Here is a 26629-nt window from a genome sequence, read left to right on the forward strand (position 1 = left end):
AAGTAGCCTATTAGCACCAACATGTACTCTGAATCAGAGGTTGGTAGTAGTGGATGTACTAAGAACTATTTTGAGGGACTTGTACTAAACTTTAGAGGGAACTATTGTAGTTTTTACCGCACTAAATTAATTAAAGCTTTAATTACTTTGCAGATGAATACAAATCTAGATAAACTAATTATGATTATTAATACAATTAATAAATATTGTTTCATATATTAAGTATTTCATATTTTAGCACTGTAGAATTGTAACTTTTATAAAAGTAAAATATGTAAACACTTCTTCAATAACTACCTTGACTTGCTATTGCATCACTCGCCTGCCATTTATTAAGAGATTATAATTATTTTAAATCTACTAATTATGTTATTAGAAACGTGCAGGTATTAATGTTATACAGAACTTCCCTCAGCAAGCCACTCGTTTTGAAAAAAATGTAAACGAAAAATATATAGAACATATGCAAATATAAACAACAGAGACAGCAGTAGCCTACATATTCAAGTCAACATTATACAGTTTGTATTAATTGTGACGAATGAAGTTATTTCTAGCAGGCAGCTTTTCGGACACCACTCCTACACCTCTAGAAACCGAAAGTAAATAAAGGTTACTCCCATTGTCCTTGTGCTCAGAAGTACACATAATATGTAATCATTTATTCATTTTCTGAGACAATTAGTCATTCAAGATATATTTCATTATTACATTTAGGTAAATAAGTGCGTCGTGAAAGGACAAGATATATGTGTGTGTGTATAAATATAGATGTTTTAATGTGTCCTGTCTGGATGTAATTTAATATTCCACCCTTTAATAGCAGCTTACTGCACCTACAAGTCAAAGCAAGTACAATGTCTGCCTTTTACACACAAAAAGTGGACAGTATAGTTGATTTGAATATGATGTGTAAATGTATATCAAGAAGTGCAGGGCTATCATCATGCTGCTGCAAGTCCATTGATAACGTGCTGTGAGCTGACCGTCACTGATAGTCAACGGTCTGTCTTCTGTCATGTCAGAAGGAGTTGAGGATAACTTTGCTCGTTACCGTTTGTGCAATAAAAAACCAATACTTTATGAATACATCTGTTCAACAAGCACGATATTACTCAGCATCCTAACATTTAGAAGACAAAACAAGTTAAAAATACAAGAGTTGGACAGTAATAACATTGTTTGAGGAGAATATATTGAAACAGTTTTAGTTCTGAGAGCGGAGCGGTAGTCTGGATTTCTGTGGTGTTGAGGCTTCGTTTTCTGACGCTTTCTGCCTGGTGGAGATCTTTGTCTCCTTCTTACCGCCCTTCTTTTGCTGGGAAAGAGAAATGAGAGGAATACAGAGTTATTGTTAACAATACACAGTAGAAATGTGCTGAAAGTTGGATGAGCGTTTCCTGTGGAAGCTCAGTATTCATCTCAAATGATGAGACCTCGCTATTTAAAACGTTTATTTGTGCTGATCACCTTGAAGAAGGGAACGTGTTTGCTCTCGCTGAAGACGAGGTTCTCGTCGATGGAGGACGGCTTTGTGGCCAAGCTTTCATTACAAGTACTCAGCTCGTCCTCCAGAGAGTCCTAGACACAACGAGAGACAAGAGGAGGAAGGTAAAAATGGAGCAGAAATTAAATCGTTTTTTAAAATGTGGCCTATTTGTGGAGCTCTCAGCATGTCCTAATTGAAATGATAATAAGGACTGTGGAAGCGTTAAGATGGAAGCAGAGCTATGTTATGGCCCTAACCTCCTGATTACGAGAAAGTGACCTTTGTGCCAGAACAAATGCTCAAGTGAAGTTGCAGACACTCTACTGAGACTACACGGCGTGGACGCCATTTGTGTGTGTGTCACCTTCTGTGACGAATGCCTCATGGTAAACCAATCCTGTACCAATCATTGCATTTGTTTACAAGTATATATACAAATGATTCAGAATCAGACCTCTGAGCAGTCTTGACGTATTGTTGTATGTGTTCAACCCTGCTCCTTCTTTGCAAAGAATAAATGTCATGTGATTAATTATTTTCCATCGGTCTCGAGTGAATTATTCTAACAAAACCATTGACTTGTACAGCTTCTTCAAAGACATTTGGATAGCTGTGAAATATTATTGCAACATATGTTGCACTGCAGAAATTACATTTTGCAGGTATTAATAATACTGTATTGTTGCATCCCACCACACAACCAGGAGACAAATCCAGAATAAAACTAACTTTTTTTTATAAATATAGCTTGTGCAGGGAATGTAGTCACATTGGGGCCCATGTAGGAGAAGCCAACGAGCAGGCGCTACGACAACATATTGTCCAAGTGATACAGTGATGCAGTTGCTTATCAAAAAAGGCCACCACGGTTGCTGATTGCTTGTTGAGACATAAATAACAAAGTCCAGTTTCCAACATAGGCCTTTTATTTCTCACATAAACATAGGACAACCACTTACTCTGACATAATCCATTTCCTTAACATAGACTAAAGAAATCAGAACATAAACATTCATTAAATATCGCACGGTCAAAAACTGTTTGCTCCCGTCTGCTCAGCAACACCTGTATCAAGTGACCTTCCTGATTAGATTAACTTGTGGCCTAATTGACAGCGGTACTACGCCCCCAAGTGCTGGAGGTTGTACAAAACAAAACAATAACAAAATGGCTCTTACAGTATGTTTATAATGTCAAATGTCACGTCTCTATTTTATCGTTTGACGAGAACATAGATAGAGAGAACAGATTGTTTTCACCACGCGGACCTGGAGAAAGTTCAAGTGTGCCTTGAAGAGAATGTGTTCAAGGCCTTCTTCCCATGTGATGAAGATGTGTTCCATATCTGTGTGGACCTAATGTCAGAGTATGATCTGAAATAAACAACGGATGTGTTTGAAACAGTGAACCTGTATCGAACTCAGACATCTGATAAACAATGAACTAGATCGAGATCAATAACTTTTCTGGGCCTGTGTCACATTCATATTTCAGAAATGTTCTCTTTTGTTTCCCGTTTCATTCCAGGACAAAAATGCAAACTTCCCTACTGATTTCAATTGTAACAATCATAGTATATGTTACAAAACATCCCAATATACTAGAATATATTTTACCATTACAATACTTAATCATTATAATACTAAATATACATATTTTACCATTACACTATTTGTAAAAACTGAGTAAAATGCAAAGTTTACACATGAATTATTTATTGAAATACTCACAGAATTCAAAACTGCACGTTTTGCAGTTACTTTAAAATGAAAGTAACCAAAGTGCTGAAATAACTCCTTCTGAAGTTAGTTGCTATGGAAGCCCAGCAAAAATAAATAAATAAAGAAGTGTGTTGAGGAAATGTATCATCCATCCATCCATCCATTTTCCTCCGCTTATCCGGGGTCGGGTCGCGGTGGCAGCAGGCCAAGCAGGCTGACCCAGACTTCCCTCTCGCCCGCAACATTTTCCAGCTCATACTGGGGGATCCCGAGGCGTTCCCAGGCCAGCTGGGAGATATAATCCCTCCAGCGTGTTCTGGGTCTTCCCCGGGGTCTCCTCCCAGTTGGACGTGCCCGGAAAACCTCCAGTGGGAGGCGTCCAGGAGGCATCCTAATCAGATGCCCGAACCACCTCAGCTGACTCCTTTCGATGCGAAGGAGTAGCGGCTCGACTCCAAGTTCCCTCCTGATGTCCGAGCTCCTTACCCTATCTCTAAGGCTGAGCCCGGCCACCCTACGGAGGAAACTCATTTCGGCCGCTTGTACCCGCGACCTTGTCCTTTCGGTCACGACCCAGAGTTCGTGACCATAGGTGAGGGTAGGAACCGGTGGATTGCTCCCTCCAGGTGGGGACGGAGTGCCTACCTCAAGTGAAGGAGTTTAAGTATCTCGGGAAATGTATCATATCATTCTTTTAGATATAACTATCGCTTAAACCTGCATATATGCCAATCATTTAAAAGCTAATAATAAATGATCTCATATCAAAGGTATTTTAGCATGTCTGGCTTGCTGTAGTGTCATCCTGATCTCACCACGTAACCCTCTGCACACGAAAATACACCTCCAAGGCTGGGAACCTGGCCTTGGTGGAGGCATCGGCAGACAGAGGAGGACGACATCTGTGAGGGGGGAGGGGGGGGGGGGGGGGGGGGGGGGGGGGGGGGTGAAGGGAGAGGAGACGAGATAATGTGCAGATATACTGTTTTGTCTATTCATTGTTGTTGGACCTCTGAACCATCTGTGGGGAAAGAGCTCTATCCATTCAGCTGAATTATTATTAGTGTCTGTTAAATAAATATGTTTTTATATTTTAAGAGGTTTCTCATCTGGATTATTTCTCACCGGGAGCTTAAAAAGATTATTTTCTACCACAAAGTGGAAATGGGCTTCCATAAATTTCAGTAATAAAGTCACTGAAATATTGCTTAAGATGTGTGTTTTCTAACTAGTAAAACAAACAAAGTGCTTTTGTAACAAGAGCAGTTATGTGAACATAACAGGTAATGAAATACCTGTTATTACAACTAAATACAAGTAAACAGTCTTGGTGTATTACCAACAGCAAAATGCACTCTTGGTACCCTTCTGTGCAGCTCAATACTGTACACACATTATACAGTGAACCTGATGTAAAGTGGTGTTTTCTTCAACAGAACAGTGAGGCTGGTTGTCCTCTGTGTGTGTGTTATGGAGGTTAGATGAATAGCAAATGCTTTCAAGTTTGAACACAAGACTCAAGTTATTGGTGAAGTCTAATAACCATCAATCTGAAACATATAACATATATAATATATATAATTTGTATATTGTTTGGATCGTGTAGGATTGTCTGAATAGTATGAAGTACATGCTGAAATGTAACTGAATTGATACCGTTTGGCAGTTTATACGAGTTGTTTCATCCTTTCGTCTTCCTTTCTGAAGCACATATATATTGTAATAAAATCACAAAATAGTGTCATGTTTTCATGCTGTTCTCCAATTAACATTATTGTTTAGAATCAGAATCAGAATCAGCTTTATTATTCCATGTGTGCGTGCGCATACATGGAATTTGACTCCGGTTACACATTAGGCAAGAAAAATATTCACTTAATATTCACAAAGTAACACTTCTAATGCAAGTAACAGCTGGAGGCTAAAACCACACAAACATGTTCATGTTTTCTGTAGCAAACAGCAGTCTGAGGACAGTTGATCCTGTTTCTGTGAGACAACAGCTCCACAACTTCATACAGTCTGTAGGTAAAGTGGAACTTCCTCAGTCTGAATTGTAGGAGCAGGAGCAGTTCTGGTGTTGCCTCAATTTTGGCAGGGGCATATCTTAAACACACACATAAACGTACACATCCACACACCCACAACCACACCCGCACCGACGAACAGCACACACAGCCCGCTCACAATCAACACATACAATGGCACCGGCTCGTCTCCCCGGTAGAACGGACTGTTAAAGGTCTCACTGACTTTCTCGCTGAGTGGGTTAGTCATCCTGCACGTGATTAACTTATCGTGCCTATTCGTAAAGACGCTGATTTGAATGTCCTTTCCCAACAGCTCCCGGTCTCCGATCTTCCACCTGTAGGTGACTGGTTCCGCCTCTGTAGTGTCTCCATCACAGCTCACGACACACACCACTGTAGAGTATCCATATGCCCATGGTTTTATCACTACCACAGGCTGGGGGACGCTCTTGATCCATGTAGCCGTGTAGCTCACACTCTGGACGTTGTTGTTGATCTCCACTGAATACACGCCCGTGTCGGCTTGAGACATGCCGGTGATGACCAACCGTCCAGTCTTCGTGTCCAGGGATGAGCGGCCATTAAACGAGCGGGAAAACTCCACAGGGACCTTGTCTTCGATCCACTCAGCCAGCAGGTCACCTCTGGACTTCCACACGATGGTTTTAATGGGGTCAGGATAAGGAGGACTCACGTCCAGAGTGATGCTGCCGCCTTCTGTGAAGTACTTGTCTGCGGTTACAGCGAGGCTCAGCGCCGCCAACAGCACACACAACCCGGTCAGCTTCTCCATCATCAGCGGTTCAATAATACACAACTGGAGGAATGTCTCTTCCTTTTGGGGTCGACACGCTTCCTCTCTTGTTTTTGAAAATGCAACGAAAACCACGAGGACCAGCTCCTCCTCTCATAGGTGCCCGTGTGTGTGCGCGATAAATTCTCAATTTCAAGTCTCTCTTTCATTGTGTATTACTGCTACCACTATTTAAGTAAATGATCTGAATACATCAATGGCCTTTAAATCAGGATTTAGACCAATGTAGGACATCAAAACACGATGTAGTGTTTTCATGTGAGTTGGCAGATGAGAGGGTGATCCCCGGTTCACTTATTTCCCGTGTTCACGTGCTACTCATGTGAAATAATGACAAAATACAGTCTGTATAGCAGAGTCACACAATTTATTGTCTAGGCACATTATATAAACAATTCATATAGCAAATCAAAACTTAAAAATGCTAACTACAATAAATTACAAACATAGTGGCTCATCTTCCCAAAACGTAACACGCTAAACTAAATGGACACAAATATTAAAAGCCAAACACTATTACAGAACACAGTGCATAACATGACTTAGCAGATTGATCCAGAAGATGAATGGCATACATATATGCTTCAACATTAACTCTGCATGTTTTGTTCACTTTATCATAAAAACACGTGTAATATATGTTACACAACGTACATTCAATCTTCTTCTTCAACTGTTAATTAAAGCAGAAACAAAATAGTGACAGCGTTCCTAAGGTGCATTAATACAAGCAATGTTTTTTTTTTATACAAGTGCATCTGTCTTATGACTCCATTAACACTGAAGAATCCTCCAGTTCCTCATATGTACTTGTGTCAGTCTGCCCAGTTCATGGTGACACTAAAGAATCACAGACAAGTCAATATCAGCATCTTCTGTTCAATTAAAAAAGAAAAAGAATAGAAAAGACTTGAATTTGTCAAAAATAAAGATGCGTTGTTATTTCAGAGCTGGGTTATTAAATATCTCACACTTTTGTTAGATTAGTTTATACTTATTATTAGTATAATATATATAATTTGTATATTGTTTGGATCGTGTAGGATTGTCTGAATAGTATGAATTACATGCTGAAATGTAACTGAATTTATACTGTTTGGCAGTTTATATGAGTTGTTTCATCCTTTCGTCTTCCTTTCTTAAACACATATATTATCATGTTTTCATGCTATTCTATTTAGGCAAGAAAAGTATGAGAATACTTCTAACGCAAGTAACAGTGGATGATGCACACAGCTGGAAGCTGAAACCACACAAACATGTTCATGTGTTCTATAGCAAACAGAACTCTGAGGACAGTTGATCCTGTTTCTGAGAGAACAGCTCCACAGCCTCATGCAGTTGGATTGTCCTTAAGTGCAAGTCCCTCAGTTGTATTTGTTGAGTTACCTGCAGGATCAGTTATGTTGGAGCCTTGATTATGGCCATTTCTTAAATTTCCACAAAGCCCCCACGCCCCCACCCACAGCGATCAGCGCAGCGAGCACACTGAGCCCAATCGCCCATGTGGGTGTAGGAGGAGGCGGCGGCTTGTACAACGGATTGTCAATGGTGGTTTTACTAACTTTCTCACTGACTTTGTTAGTCATCCGGCACGTGAAGTTCTTATCGTGTACATGCTTAATGTGGGTGATTTCAAACTTTCCCAACCCCTTCTTCCATTCTCCGGCTCCCATCTTCCAACTGTAGGTGACTGGTTCCGCGTCTGTGGTGTCTCCATCACAGCTCACAGTACACACCTCTGAAGAAGATGAGCAAGTCAATGGTCTTATCACTGGGCTAGGCTCGGGGACGTGCTTTTGATATTTAGCCGTGTAGCTCAGACTCTGGACTTTGCTGTTGATCTCCACTGAATACACGCCCGCGTCATTTTTAGACATGCTGTTGATGACCAACCGTCCATTCTCCGTGTCCAGGGTTGAGCGGCCTTTAAACGAGCGGTAAAACTCCACAGGGACCTTGTCTTTGATCCACTCAGCCAGCAGACTACCATCGAACTTCCACAGGATGTTTGTAATGTCCGGATTAGAAGGCCTCACGTCCAGAGTGAGACTGTCGTCGTCCGTGAATGTTTTATCTTCGGTCACAGCGAAGCTCAGCGCCGCTAACAGCACACACAACCCGGTCAGCTTCTCCATCGTCAGCGGATCAATATTACACAACTGGAGGAATGTCTCTTCCTTTTGGGGTCGACACGCTTCTTCTCTTGTTTTTGAAAATGCCACGAAAACCACGAGGACCAGCTCCTCCTCTCATAGGTAGGTGTCCGTGTGTGTGCGCGATTAATTCTCAATTTCAAGTCTCTCTTTCATTGTGTATCACTGCTACCACTATTTGAGTAAAGGATCTGAATACATCAATGGCCTTTAAATCAGGATTTAGACCAATGTAGGACATCAAAACACGATGTAGTGTTTTCATGTGAGTTGGCAGATGAGAGGGTGATCCCCGGTTCACTTATTTCCTGTGTTCACGTGCTACTCATGTGAAATAACGACAAAATACAGTCTGTATCGCAGAGTCACACAATTTATTGTCTAGGCACATTATATAAACAATTCATATAGCAAATCAAAACTTTAAAATGCCAACCACAATAAATTACAAAAATAGTGGCTCGTATTCCCAAAAACTTAACATACAAAAAGACACTAAACTAAATGGACAATAATAGTAAAAGCCAAACAATATTACAGAAAACAGTGCATAAAGTGACTTTAAGCAGATTGATCCAGAAGATTAATGGCATATATGCTTTAACATTACCTCTGCATGTTTGTTCACTTTATGTATCATAAAAGCACGTGTAATATATGGTTACACAATGTACATTCAATCTTCTTCTTCTTCAACTGTTAATTAAAGCAGAAACAAAACACTGACATCGTTCCTAGGGTGCATTATTACAAGCATTTATCTGTCTCATAACGCTGAAGAATCCTCCAGTTCCTGATATGTACTTGTGTCAGTCTGCCCAGTTCATGGTGAAACTACTCAAAGAATCACAGACAAGTCAATATCAGCATCTTCTTAAAAATGACAAAAAAAATGACTTATTTTCATATAAAAATGTCAGGATAAAATACTTGTTTTCTCAATAGAGCTCAGATCGATCGGTGCTATTCTTTGCTAACGTAGCAGCTCCATCAACACTCAAAATAACGTCATCTCGGCGTAAATACGGCAGCGTCTTTTTCATTGTTTGTACCATATGGTTTATACATGTATACACAGTGTCCTCCGGTCCCCACTAAGATGAGGTATGGTAGAGCTCTGGGTGAATACAGAAGGCTACAGTATTTACTTCCTGATTCAACAAGTTGAAAAATTTCAACTCTCGCGATTGACGCGAATGCACCACCATGAATTCGGCAATACTTCCTATGAAATCCTCTCCCATGTGCGTTTCGGCGCCTCTCTGACATTAACACATTGCCTCCACAGCCACACCCCCAGCGACCAGCACAGCGAGCACACCGAGCACAGGCCCCACAACTACGGACGTGTCCGGCTCGCCCTCCCGGTAGAGCGGACAGTTAAAGGTTTCACTAACTTTTTCACCGAGTGGGTTAGTCATCCGGCGCGTGAAGTTCTTATCGTGTCCATCGGTGATTTCAATATTCTTTCCCGACCCCTCCTTCCATTCTCCGGCTCCCATCTTCCAGCTGTAGGTGACTGGTTCCGCGTCTGTGGTGTCTCCGTCACAGCTCACAGTACACTCCTCTGAATAAGCTGCACATGTACATGGTTTTATCACTACCACATGCTGGGACACGCCTTCTGTGAATAACTTATCTTCGGTCACAGCGAGGCTCAGCTCCGCTAACAGCACACACAACCCGGTCAGCTTCTCCATCGTCAGTGGATCAATAATACACAACTGGAGGAATATCTTCTTCTTTTTCTGGTCGCTACACTTCGACTGAGCGTCGACACCCTTCCTGTCTTGTTTCTGGAAATGAAACGAAAACGATGAGAACCAGCTCCTCCTCTCATGTGTCCTGTGTGTGCGTAATTAAAATGTAAATGTAATACATCGACAAGTACTCGTATTTATTTTATGCAGAAGTAATGTTGCCGCCATGTAAACATGTAAAGTCTTTCATTGTGTATCACTGCTACCATTATTTAAGGAAAGGCTCTGAACACTTAGACCAATGTAGGACATTAAAACACTATGTGGTGGTTTCATGAGTTGGCAGATGAGAGAGTGATCCGGGTTCACTCATTTCCTGTGTTCACGTGCTACTCATGTAAAATAATGACAGATACAGTGTGTATAGCAGAGTCACATAATTTATTGTCCAGGCAATTTATATAAACAATTGATTTGCAAATCAAAACTTAAAAATGCTAACTATAATAAATTACAAACATAGTGGCTCATCTTCCCAAAACGTAACACGCTAAACTAAATGGACACAAATAGTAAAAGCCAAACAATATTACAGAACACAGTGCATAAAATGACTTAGCAGATTGATCCAGAAGATGAATGGCATACATATATGCTTCAACATTAACTCTGCATGTTTTGTTCACTTTTATCATAAAAGCATATGTAATATATGTTACACAACGTACATTCAATCTTCTTCAACTGTTAATAAAGCAGAAACAAAATAGTGACAGCGTTCCTAAGGTGCATTAATACAAGCAATGGTTTTTTTTATACAAGTGCATCTGTCTCATGACTCCATTAACACTGAAGAATCCTGCAGTTCCTCATATGTACTTGTGTCAGTCTGCCCAGTTCATGGTGACACTAAAGAATCACAGACAAGTCAATATCAGCATCTTCTGTTCAATTAAAAAAGAAAAAGAATAGAAAAGACTTGAATTTGTCAAAGATAAAGATGCGTTGTTATTTCAGAGCTGGGTTATTAAATATCTCACTTTTGTTAGATTAGTTTATACTTATTAGTATAATATATATAATTTGTATATTGTTTGGGTCATGTAGGATTGTCTGAATAGTATGAATTACATGCTGAAATGTAGCTGAATTGATACCGTTTGGCAGTTTATATGAGTTGTTTCACCCTTTCGTCTTCCTTTCTTAAACACATATATTATCATGTTTTCATGCTGTTCTCTAATCAACATTATTATTTAGGCAAGAAAAGTATGAGAATACTTCTAACGAAAGTAACAGTGGATGATGCACACAGCTGGAAGCTGAAACCACACAAACATGTTCATGTTTTCTGTGGCAAACAGAACTCTGAGGACAGTTGATCCTGTTTCTATGAGACAACAGCGCCACAACTTCATGCAGTTGGATTGCCGTTAAGTGCATCTTCCTCAGTTGGCTGTGTTGAGTTACGTGCAGGAGCAGATGTGTTGGAGCCTTGATTTTTGAAGGGCCATTTCTTAAATTTCCACAAACCCCACCCCACGCCCCCACCCACAGCGGCCAGCACAGTGAGCACAATGAGCACAATCACCCATGGGGGTGTAGGATGCGGCTCCTCGTAAAACGGATTGTCAATGGTTTTACTAACTTTCTCACCGAATTTGTTAAAAATCCGGCACGTGAAGTTCTTATCGTGTACATGCTTAATGTGGGTGATTTCAAACTTCTTTCCCAACCCCTCCTTCCATTCTCCGGCTCCCATCTTCCAGCTGTAGGTGACTGGTTCCGCGTCGGTGGTGTCTCCTTCACAGCTCACAGTACACTCCTTTGAAGAAGATGAGCAAGTCAATGGTCTCATCACTAGCACTACCACAAGATCGGAGCCCTTCTTTTGATATTTAGCCGTGTAGCTCAGACTCTGGACTTTGCTGTTGATCTCCACTGAATACACGCCCGAGTAATTTTTAGCCATGCGGTTGACGACCAACTGTCCATTCGTCGTGTTCAGGGTTGAGCGGTCTTTAAACGAGCGGTAAAACTCCACAGGGACCTTGTCTTTGATCCACTCAGCCAGCAGACTACCGTTGAACTTCCACAGGATGTTTGTAATGTCCGGATTAGAAGGACTCACGTCCAGAGTGAGACTGGCGCCGTCCGTGAAATCTTTATCTTCGGTTACAGCGAGGCTCAGCGCCGCCAACAGCACACACAACCCGGTCAGCTTCTCCATCGTCAGCGGATCAATAATACACAACTGGAGGAATATCGATCTTCATGTCAGCTAAAAAAAAACACCAACGGCTTTCTTTTTTCGGGTCGCCACACTTCGACACTGCGTCGACGCCCTTCCTGTCTTGTTTCTGGAAATGCAACGGAAAAGAAGACGAGGACCAGCTCCTCCTTTTATAGCTGTCCTGTGTGTGCCCGATTAAAAATAAATTAAATTAAAATACCTGCATTTAAAATCTTACTTTAGTAAAAGTACCAAGTAGCCTATTTGCACCTCAGGTATCAAAAGTAAAAGTACTAATCATGCAGATTGGCCCATCTCTGAATCAAAGTACTACTTGCAGCAGTGGATGTACTAAGAACAATTTTGAGGGACTTGTACTACGCTTTAGAGGGAAATAATTATAGTTTTTACTTCACTACATTTATTTTAAAGCTTTAATTATTTTGCAGATGAATACAAATCTAGATCAACTAATTATCATTATTAATAAAATGAATAAACATTGTTTAATATATTAAGTTACTCAGTAGAGTATTTTTACACTGCAGAATTGTTACTCGTTTTGGACAAAAATGTAAATAAAAAACACAAAGAACATTGATCCAAATATGAAAAACAGAAACTGCAATACACATTCAAGTCAACATTATACAGTTTGTATTAATTGTGACGAATGCAGTTATTTCTAGCAGGCAGCTTTTCGGACACTACTCGTACACCTCTAGAAACCGAAAGTAAAAAAAGGTTACTCCCATTGTCCTTGTACAATTTAAGAAAAAATGTAATTTATCTAACTGAATACGTATGCCTCTCAATACATATAATTCAATTCATTAATTGATTACTTATTTATTAGCAAAAATCGCAAATCTGTTTGTTTTTACAAGTTCTATCAATATCTTTGCATCTAAATTGCTTTGTCAGCATTTGGAAACTTCCATCTTTACACGACTCTGGTGATGGTCATATCACCATCATTGGTGAGGTTTGCTTATGGGTTCTGAAAAACCCTCCGCAGTCTAATTCTATAATAGTGGAACTATGTTACTTGACCACTTGTAAGTCATAAACTGTATATAAATAAAGTAACTGTGGGTATTGGGACAGATCCTCTTGCTTCTCTTAACCAAAAAAATAATAATTTCACCATGTCTTACTTCCTCAATTTGGACAAACAAGATTAAATCCTGTTCATCTCTCAGAATAAAGAAAGTTTATAACACGGTTCAAATTATATCTACTGGAATCAATCATTCACCAAAGTATGAAACAAGTATAAATCTCTTTAATTTTACAAGCAACTTGAAGACGTTGAGTCATACACTACTAAAAACAAGACACATTCATTACACAGCATCCTAACATTTAGAAGACAAAACAAGTTAAAAATACAAGAGTTGGACAGTAATAACATTGTTTGAGGAGAATATATTGAAACAGTTTTAGTTCTGAGAGCGGAGCGGTAGTCTGGATTTCTGTGGTGTTGAGGCTTCGTTTTCTGACGCTTTCTGCTTGGCGGAGATCTTTGTCTCCTTCTTACCGCCCTTCTTTTGCTGGGAAAGAGAAATGAGAGGAATACAGAGTTATTGTTAACAACACACAGTAAAAATGTGCTGAAAGTTGGATGAGCGTTTCCTGTGGAAGCTCAGTATTCATCTCAAATGATGAGACCTCGCTATTTAAAACGTTTATTTGTGCTGATCACCTTGAAGAAGGGAACGCGTTTGCGCTCGTTGAAGACGAGGTTCTCGTCGTTGAAGGACGGCTCTGTGGCCAAGCTTTCATTACAAGTACTCAGCTCGTCCTCCAGAGAGTCCTAGACACGACGAGAGACAAGAGGAGGAAGGTAAAAATGTGGCAGTTCAGCTCAACAAATGCTGGAAAAAAAACAAATTCATCACCATACTGAGCTCATGAAAAATGTGTAAATAAATGTAAATGAAAGTGGAAACAGGGATTAAACCAACAACGTTAATGTGTATGAAGAAATGAATGAATAGCAACATGTGCCAAATAATACAATGAGTCAGTGAAAACAATATTACCGAGTGCATTAAACTGAATTCAATGAATAAACATCAACCTATTATTAATAAATACGGTTATGTGAACATTGTTAATGGATGAACCATCCTAAGTTCAACAACAAGAAAGCAAAAAAGTGAACGTACGTGATCAACCTGGCTGTTTTTGTCCTCCTCTTCATCCTCTTCCTCTTCCTCTATGGCGGCCTGCAGCTCCTCCTGCTGCCTCCTCAGGCTCTCCAGCAGCTCGCCGCGGCTCTGCAACTTCTCAAGCCGCTTGGGATACACAAAGTCCCGCCGCTGAGGGGTCGCACCTGAAGGCAACAGCAGAACTGGTTTATACACTGGACAGGTTAAACTACTTGGTGTGTTCTCACCAAAAAGGACACATCTTTGGATTAAAAAGACTAATTTCCTAAACTGGTAACACAGAGACAAAAAATTAAGATGAACACAGTGAGAACCAGAAAAGGACACTCTGGTTGAATCATTTACCGGTGGGAACATCCTGCTGCAGCTCTTCCTGCAGGAAGCCGTGGACCAGCTGTTGGCTCGTCTCCACGTTGTCCCGGAGCTCGGCCTGCTGTCGGTCCACGACCGTCCGGTCCAGGGAGGTCTGGTTCTGCACGGCCATCAGAGACCGCTTCACCTCCTCCTGCCGACCGGACAGCTCCTCCGCCGTTGTCCGGAGCTGTTCGGTGCAGCGCATCTCGACGCTCTGCAGAAAAGATGAAGAATTATGGGCAGGTTAGGACCAGTTCTATCTGAAGCGTTTGGTGTGATGCAGTGAAACCTCAAGCTTCAGTATAATTTGAGACCCACAGGTACAGCATTACCTGCAGAATTTAACTTCACTCGGTTCTTAACAAAAGGATGTTTTGTGGAACAAGATACAAACCATAAGAGTTATCTTTCAACACTATGAAAAGAGTATTGCTTTATGAAACTAAAACTACAAATACACCCACATGCAGCAGTCAAAGGCCATTTTTACCTGATGGAGAGTCTGAGCTTCAGTGGAAATCTTCCCCAGTATGGAGAGGTGTTCCTGGGCTTGAGTCTCCGCATGCTCCATGGCTCTGGAGCTCCACTGGAGATCACGTTGGACCAGACCTGCGGTCACAAATCGACAGATTCAGCAATAATGCCCACCGAATGTGCTGTAGGGGGGTTTGAACGATAACTGGAGGAATGACGTACCGGACACGGAGCTGTGGAGGTGTGAGCAGCAGCCAGTCATCTCCTCCAGCGCCTGCCGGCTTTCGTCGGTGTTCAGACGCAGAGAGGAGGCGAGCGAGGAGGAGGTGGAGGAGAGGACGTCAGCTTGGGCCGAGGCCTGACGCTCGACTGCACTGCAACCGCTGCGCACAGGGAGACACAACGTGGGAAGTGGATAAAGGCACAATTTTAGAGGCCGACTTTGGCAAGGGAAACATCCCCGTGCGTTTGTTTGTCTGCGACTCACCTGCTGATGTTCTCCTGGAGGATCTGCAGAGGTTTCTGCAGAGCTTTGGTGGCAGAGCGCAGATCCGTGTAGTCCTTCTGGGCCTCCAGGGACAGCAGGTTGAGCTGGTCCTGCAGGAACTGCATGGTCTGCTTCATACCCTGACAGCAGGAAGCACAAGAATGATGTCATTTTACATATTCAAAAATGTACAATATTTATAGACATGGAAATGTGACAATAGAGCAAAAAAAAAGAAAAGAGGAAGCCCAACATCAACAAAGTCTAATCTGTTACGACTGGTTTGTATACATCAAATGACAGACAGGGGAATTAAACATCATACTTTGTAAATGTCTTACTGTGGAACCCTAAACTCAGCCTGTGGTTGAATTAAAGATTATGATACTTTCTCAACTGAGCAGTTTTTAGTCTTCGGTTTATGTTTTAACGTAGAAAAATAGCTGTGCAAGTATACGCGGTGGTAGTTCGGACTCGGGTTGAACACAAGAGAAAAAAGATGCACGTATAAATTTAACCGGCTTAGTGTGGACGCTCTCAAATCAAGTTCGTCATCTTGGACAAAGTTTACTTTAAAACTCTGGGTCAGTAGCTGCTGGAAGAATGTGCATCGTGTCTCGCAGACCGGCCCTTACCGCCTGCTGTCTGTCCTGCGCCTGTCTGATCTCGTCCTCCAGCTTCTCATGTTCGGCCTGCAGTGAGCTCAGGCTCTGCACGGCCTCCTCCCGCAGCCCGGCCAGCTCCCGGACCAAGCCGCTGAAGAACACACCCACCTCCTTCATCGCCTCCACCTGAGGGGGGGGCAATGAAAAGGATAAGGAGGCTTAGCACAGGTGCACGACACAAAAAGTCATAAGTTAACATGTTTGTAAAGGGCTTAAATGAAGTGTAATTTCAAGTGATTTCTTTCATTGATTGTATAAATAAAGATATGAACTCACCTTGTCGGCCAGAGCTCGCTGCGTCTCCACGGTGGCTCTCAGAGTGTCGTTGAGCTCCTTCACAGCTGACAGACTCATCAGAGTCCGAGCCTCCAGCACCTCCTCCATGTCCTGTTGATGCTCGTCCTGCACACAAACACATTAAAGAAAGCCGTCAAACAGGATTCATGTGCCCCACAATGATCCAAGTGCTGTTTAAAAGGATTATCCACCTGGATAAGGATAAAAGTATGAGGGTAAAACTGAACTCGGCTTGTAACGGCCAAATTAATAAATCAAAACGTATTTAAAACCCTTCATCTAGTCTATTCAACTGTGGAGGTCGTCCTTGTCCTCACCAGCAGCTGCAGCAGCGTCTCCTTGTCCTGTAAACACAGCGCCTCCTGTTGCCGCACTCTGTCCTGACAGCGAGTCACGCCCTCGGCCACCAGCTGGCCGACTCCACCCACGAAGGACTCCACGGTGGTCAGCGCGCCCTTCAGCGCCGCCTCATTCATCACGAGCACTCCGTCTGTACAGAGAAGCAGGGATGGACAGAATTAGGGTATTAGACACTTATCTAAATATCTATAACCAAACGTTACAATTTGTATGTCCATATAATAACTTCATGCTGTTGAAATAGGACTTGATTGGTGCAATTACACACTGAACCTCCAGGATGACAAAAAGTAAATTTCCTAACAAAGAATCACGTTAAGGTTAAAAAGGACATAATCAGTCCCTCTGTCAAGAACAACCCTTTATTAAACATCTATTCTAAACATACTTTAATGCATAAATACTCTGCTTTGAACATCCATTTTTGTCTGAAATTACACCACCTCCTTTAAGACACTATATATGTACGATTCCACCACTGGAATGATCCCCTGCATCCCTCTAGTCTCACCGACGGCCCGCGAGTAGCCGCTCAGCATGTTGTGGTGTTGGGCTCCGTGCTGCTGAACGCAGCGCTGCATGCTGCCGAGCGCTCCCTCCATCCGCTGAGAGAAGCTCTGCTGGATCTCACTGTTGTGCTGCTCCACCTGCAAATTCAATCAAGTGTGTTCGTTAGTCCCCATGAAACCAACTAAAGATCATATTTGTGTACTTTGTATTACTTTGATACATTTATGTCCGTGCAGGTTTACATTATCTAAAGATTATAATAAAGATTTTCCGAGTTTGATGTTTAAAATTCAATATCTTTGAGCTTGTGATTCACATTTTACTGTCGTGTAAACTTCACTTAAGTTAGCTGTTTTCAGCCTCATGGCTAAAATAAATGGTTTTGTGTTGCTAAGAAAGTAGAGGAATATTGTCAAGCCATTATTTGTTGATCTGACACTCATTGATAAATAAATGCATCGTTTTCACTGTGTGACCTTTGTCTTCCTGTCCAGCTTGTCGTGGAGCCCCGACACGTCACCGGTGCTGGCGTCCACTGTACTGAGCAGCTGGAGGACGACACACAACACACAAACATGTTAAATAATATCCAAAGCACGCATCTGAGAAATCCTCACTATTAACAATAATAACATGGGATTCAGATCGATGGTACTGAACACACTGACTAATACAAGTTTGATTTTTTGTTGTGATTTAGAATCTTTTCTGAAAACAAAAAAAGGAACAGCTAAGACAGGAAGTTATTCACATTACAAGACTGTGAAAGTCATTAATAGTGTGGAAAGTACACGAAGAGAAAAAACGGAACAGAAAAAGAGAAGGAAGAAAAAAAGATGAACTAGCCAACATCTAAATATAATTAATAAAACATCAGAACACACTCCAACGTAATGTATATGAAAAAGTCATGTGTCAGCATCAGTAAAACTCGTCTGCACCTGTCCCGCCGTGTCATAGAGAGACTCCTGGACGGAGGTGAGCTCCGTGCAGACAAACTCCTCCTCACTCAACTTCTCTTTGGTATGCTGCAGGTCTCTGCTCGTCTCCTCCAACCTGAAACACACACACAGAAACATCCATTCTTTAAAGAGTACAACTTCACTGTGCTTTAGACTCCTGCAGTCTCACTTCAAATGGAGATGGGTTTAGGTGAAATAATGATCCCTCACCTCTGCTGCTTCTCATCCAGGACCACGGTGCACTGCTCCAGTCGGGTTTTACTGTCCACAAACAGATCAGTGACCTGCAGAGAGGACAGAGTGTGAGTGACGGCAGCACCGATAAATACATGATGAGTCAGTCAAAACGTACTCTCTAGTGACGCAATGTGTGCAGTGTGAACTGTATCAAACATAACTATGTGGAGGAAGTACTCCTTTGCTTCAGCTGTTATTGTATATATTGTTAGGTACAATAGTTGAATTAATAACCAAACATCACAACTTCACATGGTTTGAGTGTAAATTCTTAATTTGTAATGTAACTTAAGTTTTAAGATAAATGTAGTAAAGTAAAAAGCAACATTTATAGGAGTAACTTAGAAAGTAAATTGGAAGTAACTCAAATGTGTACTAAAGTAAATTCATGTACAAAGTTACATTCCACCTGAACATGGTACTAAATAATAAAAACAAGTCGTTTCCATCTCTGGTGACGTCAACGCAAGTTTCTGTTACAAGAAACCAAATGTTGCCACACGCAAAAGTGATGCAGCATAAAAAAATAATGTTGCTTTATATTCAATTTATTGCCATTTAAGAAGACGCAGACACATTTGAGACGCTAGAACTAGAGAACTTTCTAGTTTACGTTCAGTTGATTAATCGATTGAAGTGAATCTGAGGCTCACGCACCTTCTTGATCTCGTCCTCCATGGCGACGATCCTGTCGCTGTACTCGACTGTGTGCACCTCATGAGAGGTGATCTGACCCATCATGCTCCTGAAACACACACAGACACACACACACACACACACACACACACACACACAAGACGTCAGTTCATGTCTGTTACAGCAGAACACAATCTACAATCTCTAAATCTACGTCTTATTAAACCTCGCGTTCTGAATGAACATACATTTATGTATTCTTTATGTAATTTCTCAAGCAAAGATTAGAAGAATTCTCTGGTTGGTTTAACTCTTTGAAGACTGGCGGTCGGCATATTTAAGTACTTTCTGACATTTAAATAACATCATTAAACTCAAACTAAATAGTTTGATTAGATATATTAACTGATAATGTTGCAGCTTTTTACTCTCAAGCGCTGAATCTTTAGACCTTTTTGAGTAAAAATATAAATGATAAATACATTATCTTGGTGAAGCCACAGTTGTTACATAGTTTAAAAAGGTGCCGAGTGAAACAGATAAATCCCTGCGTTGTGTTCCCGGTGCTTTCGTGCGACCTACTCGTAGTTCTCTGCAGACAGATAAACTCCGTTCTTGTCTCGAGTGGCGGCCAGGTCGCGCTTCAGACGCTCGATCTCCTCCGTGTATTCCTGAGTGGACAGAGAGTCAGTATCTTCTTTAAAGACGGAGAAAGGAAAACGTCTCCCGACATGCAGCACGTTATTTGTCCTTTCCCGTCTAAGCGAGAGATCGGACTCATCTCTACCTTAATGAGCGTCCTCTTGGTGAGCTTCTGGTTGACCTCAGGCTTGTTCATGATGTTCTTGGCTCTGCTGGCGTACTCCAGCGTGCTCAGAGTCTCCTGCACAGACAGGAAGCGTATCGCATCATCACGAGCATGCAAAGTGTACCTGAGCTCTGACATAGAGGTAAAAAAAAAAAATACAGAAGTAATATCTCATAAGCACACATTCACGCAGACAGCAGAACGTACCTCCAGGTTGCTGGAGGAAGGCGACACGGTGGCGATGATGGAGGTTTTTGTTCGTCCTCCCAAAGAGTCCTGCAGGATTCTGGTGAGCTTAGACTCTCTGTTGGAAGAGTGCACGTTATTTATCCATCTGGTAAATGGAGCTAGACACGTAACACACAACAACAGTTAAATCTAGCTGCCAGTTTAAGTTATAACTACTTGAAACTAGCGAAGTCCAATAATGCAACACATTCTTCTTCAAGAACGGTATAAAGTTCAGGCGTTGAGATGGATTTAGAGAGGTGTGGTTTCATATGTAAGCTTTTTTAGAGGATGAAGTCTGTTGAATTGTTTTGCATTATACCGACAGGTGTTTCTATTATTTTGCCCACCCTATTTATGTCAATGAGTGGGCTAAACAGCTCAGATCTACAACTCCTCTCTGGTTAAGTACTTTAAAGAGAAGAAATACAGAGAACAAAAGGAAGCTAAAGAAACTAAAATCAAAGTGGAATTAATGAATAATATATATTGTATTTAATACATTCATGCATTATATTTTATCTCTATTTGACTTCTGCAGTTTTATGTCCACTTTACTTGTTGAGCAGATGACATTAAATAACTTGAAACAGGATCATTTATGGTTTTGCGGAGGACTACGTGTGGGACTATTTCTTTGCAGGGAGCCAGAAACCACATCTCTTCATTTTAACACTTTAGATTAAACAAAAAAACAGACGCAACATCTTGATTAGTGAACTTTGGAGTCGCTGGTAGAGCTCATTTTCCAAAATCCCGAATACAAAAACGATGCTCGGTCATTTTTCGGATTTGATTTCAGGACTGACTGGTGACTCTACCTGTACGGGACGTGAGGCCGTTTCTCCACCAGAGCGGTGATCACCCGGCCGAGCGTCAGCAGAGACTGGTTGATGTTTCCCGCCTCGCGAGCCCGCTTGTCCACCGCACCGGAGCGCCCGATGTTCTCACTGCCGGCGAGATCCACCTGGAGAGGGAGGAGACGGGACGGCTGTTTGCTGCAATTTTCTAGTTTAAATATACCAACATATACTAAAACCTCTCCTATTGAACATGAAGGATTATTACCAGGTTGAGTTTGCCGATCTTCACCAGCTCCTCTCCATCCATGGTGATCTCCTTCATGTGAATGGTGACCGAGAACACAGAGTGGGAGCGGCTACAGAGACACAACAGGGAAACGGTGAACGGATCAGGTAAATGTTGCTCGCAGCCGGTTGTACAGAACTCATCTGGAAGTGTGAAATATAGTTCAGTCTCGGCGAGTACCTGGAGTACGCGTTCATGAGCGTGGAGGCCGTCCTCCTCTTGGCCGATCCTCTCTCCAGGATCTGATAAACTTCATCTTTGTTGTGGACCGTGATCTCCTCCAGGCCCTTCACCACCACGCCGCGCTGCAACACACACCACACGGCCGTCAGAACGGAGCTCAGCGCTCGACAGCAGCACCGTAACCGCAGACACTCGACGCGCGTTTACCTTGTTACGAGGGTCGTCGAACAGCTGCAGCCGCTCGGTGACGTCCTCGCTGGGGCTGAGCAGGTCGAACAGCTCCTCGTTGTAAATCTCCAGCAGAGACACTTTAACAGAGAACTCGGTGCCGTTCTCAGAGAGCTTCTCAAAAATCTGGTGCAGCGTTCTGGGGATGATACCGGCCAGCGGGTCCTACAAACACAAACAGTTAGTCAGCTCAGTTTCCTGCTCTTTAAAGCTCCGTTACTCTCTGGTTTTATTATGCAACATTTGATGAGGCGGCAGAGATTCACGGCTCTTCTCTCACCTCCTCCCAGGTGAACTCCTCGTCTGGACTCCTCTCTCCCTCCATGGTGAACGTCTTTCCTGTTCCAGTCTGACCGTAGCTGAACAACAAAATCAACAGGTTTTGATTTCATGTTGATAAAAACTCCAATTCAACGCATTATTTGAGTACAGTTCAGAACACAGGTAACAGAAAATGAAGATTTTAGAAAAGCATTAAAACTCACGCAAACACAGTGCAGTTGTATCCCATGATGACTTCATCCAGAATGGGACAAACGACGCTCCTGTACACTTCAATCTGCTTGGCAGCTTGACCGAATACCTGTGGAAAGAAAACATTATATTTAAAAATTCAAAAAGTAAAGTAAGTTCTTTACATGTGACAGAGACACGCCATCAACCGCTTTAAGTCAGGAACTACTCGCGATGGAGATCAACTTTTTAAGTAAATAAAATGTTGATTAAACATCTATCTGACACAGCTGTAGCTACGACATCTGACAACTTGTTTTTCACAAACTACTTGATCTAAATGCCGACGGTTCAAAAATATTAAGTCCATAAGCTTAAAACTATTGATATGATATGAATAAAAGATTCACTAGAGAGAAGATGCGTCTCTCTGTTGGAACTACAAAACACTCACAAATGATTTTTGGCAAAGTACAGACAGGCTTGTAGGAAGCATTTAACCACAACTAACAAATCAAATTTTAGGCTGAGGATGACAAAACAGGCAAGTCCAGTGAAGGAAGGATCGCTTCCTTTCTGCCGATACAGATCCATTAAATACGCCTCGATTCGGATCATTACGATCGGCCCTGGGCGTCTTCAGGACTCCCCACTGGACACATTTGAGAAGTGTGTAAAGACGAAGCGTCCGCATCCACTCACCATGTCAAACGTGTAGGTCTTTCGTGACGCCTTGTCGTTCATCCCTCCCGTCTTCACGCTCACCTCCTTCCTGCTCGGGTCGCAGTCCATGACCCCGTAGGACGACTTGCGCTCCATCGTGTTGAAAGGCCTGAAAACGTGACGCAGCAGAGACGGACGTGACTTCGCTGAATGACATCGTCGCTACGAATAAGGGCTTAGTGACGCCGTCATTCGGCTAACGTACCAACCACAGCTACAAACAACCACAACGACATGTACATTATGTAGAAAAGCTGTTCATCACGGGAGACTTTAATAGATGCAGACTGGATGGTGTTCTTGCCCTCTTTCAAGCAAGCCCGACAACAAACCCAGTACCTCCTACTGACACGCATTTTGGAAGCACCCGTGAAAATAAACTCTGCTTTGATCATCACACTACAGAGATCCACAGATGCTGCCTCAAGGCCCTCTCAGTCACACGTTCTGCTGCTCCACTTTCACCAGGCTCTCCGTCACCAACAGGAATAAACGCCTCCAACATCATTGGTCTCCCTACGCCCAACCTCTCGGCCCTTATCAACACCTCCATCACAGGCAGAGCAGACCTCTAGCATGCAACCCCAGTCTCCCATCATCGGGCTACAGATAAAGATCTGTGATGTGTAAAAGAAGCACGGTGCAGCAAGAGCTTCGTGCCCTCGACAGACTGCAGCAGACTCATGTTTTTGTGACTATTATGTTCCTTGGGGCTATGTTTTTATCATGAATTGATCTTGTGCGTGTGCAGGCTGTGGGGAACAAATGTTCCTCTAATGGAAGACAAGAAATTATCCATTTATCTGTTGATAGACATTTAAAACGTGATTGCAAATAAGATTCGAGATGCTACGGAGGAAAGGAAGCGTCGCTCTTTTACGCCACACTATTAACATAAGTCTGGCTGTTCAACCTTTTACCATTTTAGCAGTTAACATTCAAAAATCTCAGACTAACAGCTGGAGATTAAAGCTTTATTTTTTTCCTTAAAGATTGGAATAATGATGCCTCATGTGTCATCACCATCACATTTAAGGGACAGAGTTGCTTTTAACGAAACACAAATCCTGTTTTTCCATAAACCCATAAATACAGTTGTTCTGCAAGTATTCCCACAATCCTCAAAAACTCTACTTTTGTACTTTTACTCGAGTCAGATTTTGAATGCAGGACTTTTAAACGGCAACGTCAGCAGAGTGTTTCCACACTGTAGTGTTGCTCCTTTCACTGAAGTAGAAGATCTGGATAAGTCTTCCTCTTGGCAGTAACGCAACAAAAAGGATGCACGCTGCCGTTAAACACCACAGAAGAAGAAGAAGAAGAAGGTCTTCCTCTGGTTTTTCTGTCCATACCTGCATCTGACCACCACCTGGATGTTTCTCCCCTTCTCGTCCCGTTTCAAGCCGCTCAGGTTGTGTGAAGCCATGGCTGCAGAGAGACGTTCTCCTCCGCAGAAATCAGTCTGAAAGTACAGTCACACACTTTAAAGTCAGCGCATAGAACAAATAACACAACGCAGACGGTTGGTCGTTGGTGAACATTTAAAAGTGACGAGAGAAACGCTGTCGGCTAACGAGTGGGAGTTAGCATGTTAGTTAGCTTAAGTTTAAAACTGGCGTTACTCCAAAGGAACGTTAACTCACCGAATGACGTCGTGCACGTATCGTTCCGCTGTCCCTTTACGTAAAGTCCGCTTATTGTTTCCACTACTAAAATTATTTTATAAATGATATATTTAGCGTTTTCTGACTCCTCCGACAACACAGTCTGTGTCCACAGATGAGCTCTCTGGCGCTCTTAAAAACCTCCGACAAGTAACATTTCAAACTGTACTTTTAAATTTTGCTGAACCAATAGAAGGAGAGTAACGGCCAAACAAACGCCGCCATTGGCCAACGGGACCCATGTGACTGCTTCAGCGCGGGGCATCATGGGAGGTTAGTGTAAAGTTCAGAATATGTCCACTAGGTGGCGACATTGTAAAGAGTGGTGGGAGAAGTGCACAGATGCTTTACTGAAGTAAAAGTAGGCTTACTGAGTAATATACAGTCTATGCTAATACCACACTGTAAAAAATACTCCGTTACAAGTAATAGTCCTGCATTGAAAATGCTACTTTAGAAAAGTATGTAGACTAAGTATAAACAGGAACATTTAGGCTATTAATTGTATTAAAAGTATAGAAATGTCCCCTGTAACTGTTATACTATATATATATGTAATTGTAAAAATTGTAATTTCTAAAGTAAAGCTGTCAGACTAATGTATTGGAGCGGAAGTAGATGATAGCATGGAAAGAATAGATGTAAAGTAGGCCTATAAATAAATAAACGTTACTTTTACGACTGCTTATCTAAACTAATGTTCTTGGCATTCAGACAGATTATGAGAATATGGTCTAGGAGAGAAGTAAGGACATTTTCAATTACATAAAGAACAGATTTTACATTTGATATTCAGAAGACACCGAAACACACAAAGGAACCAAAATTGAACAAATGAACACACAAAGGGACATTTCAGGAATATCAACTCTCTAAACCAACACTTTCAAAATGTATTTCAATCTGATCAAAAACAACCGATTTAAGGAAATAAACCAAACTTATTATATATATATATATAACCAAATTATATATTCACATTATTTATCTGTTTCAGGTTTATGAAGTGACCAGTGGCGAGCAGCAATCCATCTGCCGAGGACCGTCCGCCCACTCAGGCCCCCGAGGAGGACGAGGGGGTTGCCCTTTTTGCTCTGGCAACCCCTTTAACACACACACACACACACACACACACACACACACACACACATATTTATGCATCTATGGATTCAAAGACATGAAATGAAAACCAAAAAATTGCTCTTTTTCGTTGTTTAAGATCACAATAAAACGTTTTTCCTCTCGTTTGAGGTAAAAGTTGGTGTATCGATAAAACCAAAGTGGAAACAGACTTAATGTATAAATCAGATCTGAGTCGAGCGATGAGGAGACTGTCACCTTCCTCACATCAATACATGAAACAAACAGAAACACGTTTCCATCCTGTTTTATTTTTCCATCCTTTGCTGCTTTGACTGGAGCTCTTTTACTGACCTCATCTCGTTGCATCCTCTTCTTCTTATGCAGAATGCTGGAGATTTAGCTGCTTCTGTTTATCAACCAATGAACTAATATTCACACAAGAGTGCGTAGACAAACGTTCATTCACATTTCTTTTGCAGATTTTCCAGAAATGTGTGCTAGATTGTACAATTTCAAAGAGAAAGAAGTTCAGTGTTTATAGTAAAAGTAAATTATTATCCTAGTTAAGTTACATACAAACTATACAGATAAACCCACAACAATACCTATTGTTAAGTGAGCTGCAGGAGCTCACAACTCATAGTGGCACGCAGACACAACAAAATACATGTTCCTCAAACTAAGAAGCACAAATACTTAAGATATACAACAACAACCATTCATTAATTAAGTGTCCTTTGGAATATACTCTTAATCTTAAAAAACGGAGGATCTGTAACATTTTGGCAGTGGTGTAAGTACTGCACTTTATACCTCTACTCAGAGTATTTTTACTCCACTACTATTTGTCTGTCAGCTGTAGTTACTTTTC

The 26629-nt window shown here is 41.7% G+C and overlaps 2 protein-coding genes across 2 annotated transcripts; both read right to left on the bottom strand.

Moving 5' to 3' along the window:
• Positions 1–1167: 1167 nt before the first annotated feature.
• On the bottom strand, positions 1168–9891 carry LOC306703333 (uncharacterized protein). Its single transcript, XM_079169272.1, has 3 exons — positions 9608–9891; positions 1471–1581; positions 1168–1318 (listed from the first exon to the last, which is right to left on the bottom strand). Exons 1-3 carry the CDS (start codon positions 9710–9712, stop codon positions 1208–1210), a joined length of 327 nt encoding a protein of 108 aa, XP_079025398.1. The 5' UTR covers positions 9713–9891; the 3' UTR covers positions 1168–1207.
• A 3523-nt stretch (positions 9892–13414) lies between these two features.
• kif11 (kinesin family member 11) lies at positions 13415–24796 on the bottom strand. The gene is made up of 27 exons (XM_079168797.1): positions 24655–24796; positions 24364–24473; positions 22991–23120; positions 22321–22418; positions 22116–22194; positions 21815–22000; positions 21605–21729; positions 21404–21494; positions 21157–21302; positions 20315–20411; positions 20087–20182; positions 19882–19970; positions 19321–19408; positions 18637–18710; positions 18406–18520; positions 17941–18012; positions 17466–17601; positions 16912–17084; positions 16574–16699; positions 16268–16423; positions 15633–15772; positions 15368–15528; positions 15162–15280; positions 14663–14885; positions 14315–14481; positions 13849–13959; positions 13415–13696 (listed from the first exon to the last, which is right to left on the bottom strand). The coding sequence occupies exons 2-27, from the start codon at positions 24435–24437 to the stop codon at positions 13586–13588; spliced, it is 3183 nt and encodes a 1060-aa protein (XP_079024923.1). The 5' UTR covers positions 24438–24473; positions 24655–24796; the 3' UTR covers positions 13415–13585.
• Between the last annotated feature and the right edge of the window lie 1833 nt (positions 24797–26629).

This window comes from Pholis gunnellus, assembly GCF_910591455.1.
Source record: "Pholis gunnellus genome assembly, chromosome: 11".
NCBI lineage: Eukaryota > Metazoa > Chordata > Actinopteri > Perciformes > Pholidae > Pholis > Pholis gunnellus.

Bases quoted from the DNA above. Each gene is read 5' to 3' on its own strand.
- LOC306703333 (XM_079169272.1), bottom strand. From the start codon at position 9,712: ATGGGAGCCGGAGAATGGAAGGAGGGGTCGGGAAAGAATATTGAAATC. The intron at 1,582-9,607 runs GTTAGTGAAACC...CGTTGTGTCTAG, and splicing joins CTAACCCACTCGGTGAAAAA to GACTCTCTGGAGGACGAGCT. The intron at 1,319-1,470 runs GTGATCAGCACA...TCTCTTTCCCAG, and splicing joins AACACGTTCCCTTCTTCAAG to CAAAAGAAGGGCGGTAAGAA.
- kif11 (XM_079168797.1), bottom strand. From the start codon at position 24,437: ATGGCTTCACACAACCTGAGCGGCTTGAAACGGGACGAGAAGGGGAGA. The intron at 22,195-22,320 runs GTGAGTTTTAAT...TTTGTTGTTCAG, and splicing joins TACAACTGCACTGTGTTTGC to CTACGGTCAGACTGGAACAG. The intron at 20,183-20,314 runs GTACGTTCTGCT...CTGTCTGTGCAG, and splicing joins CTTCCTCCAGCAACCTGGAG to GAGACTCTGAGCACGCTGGA.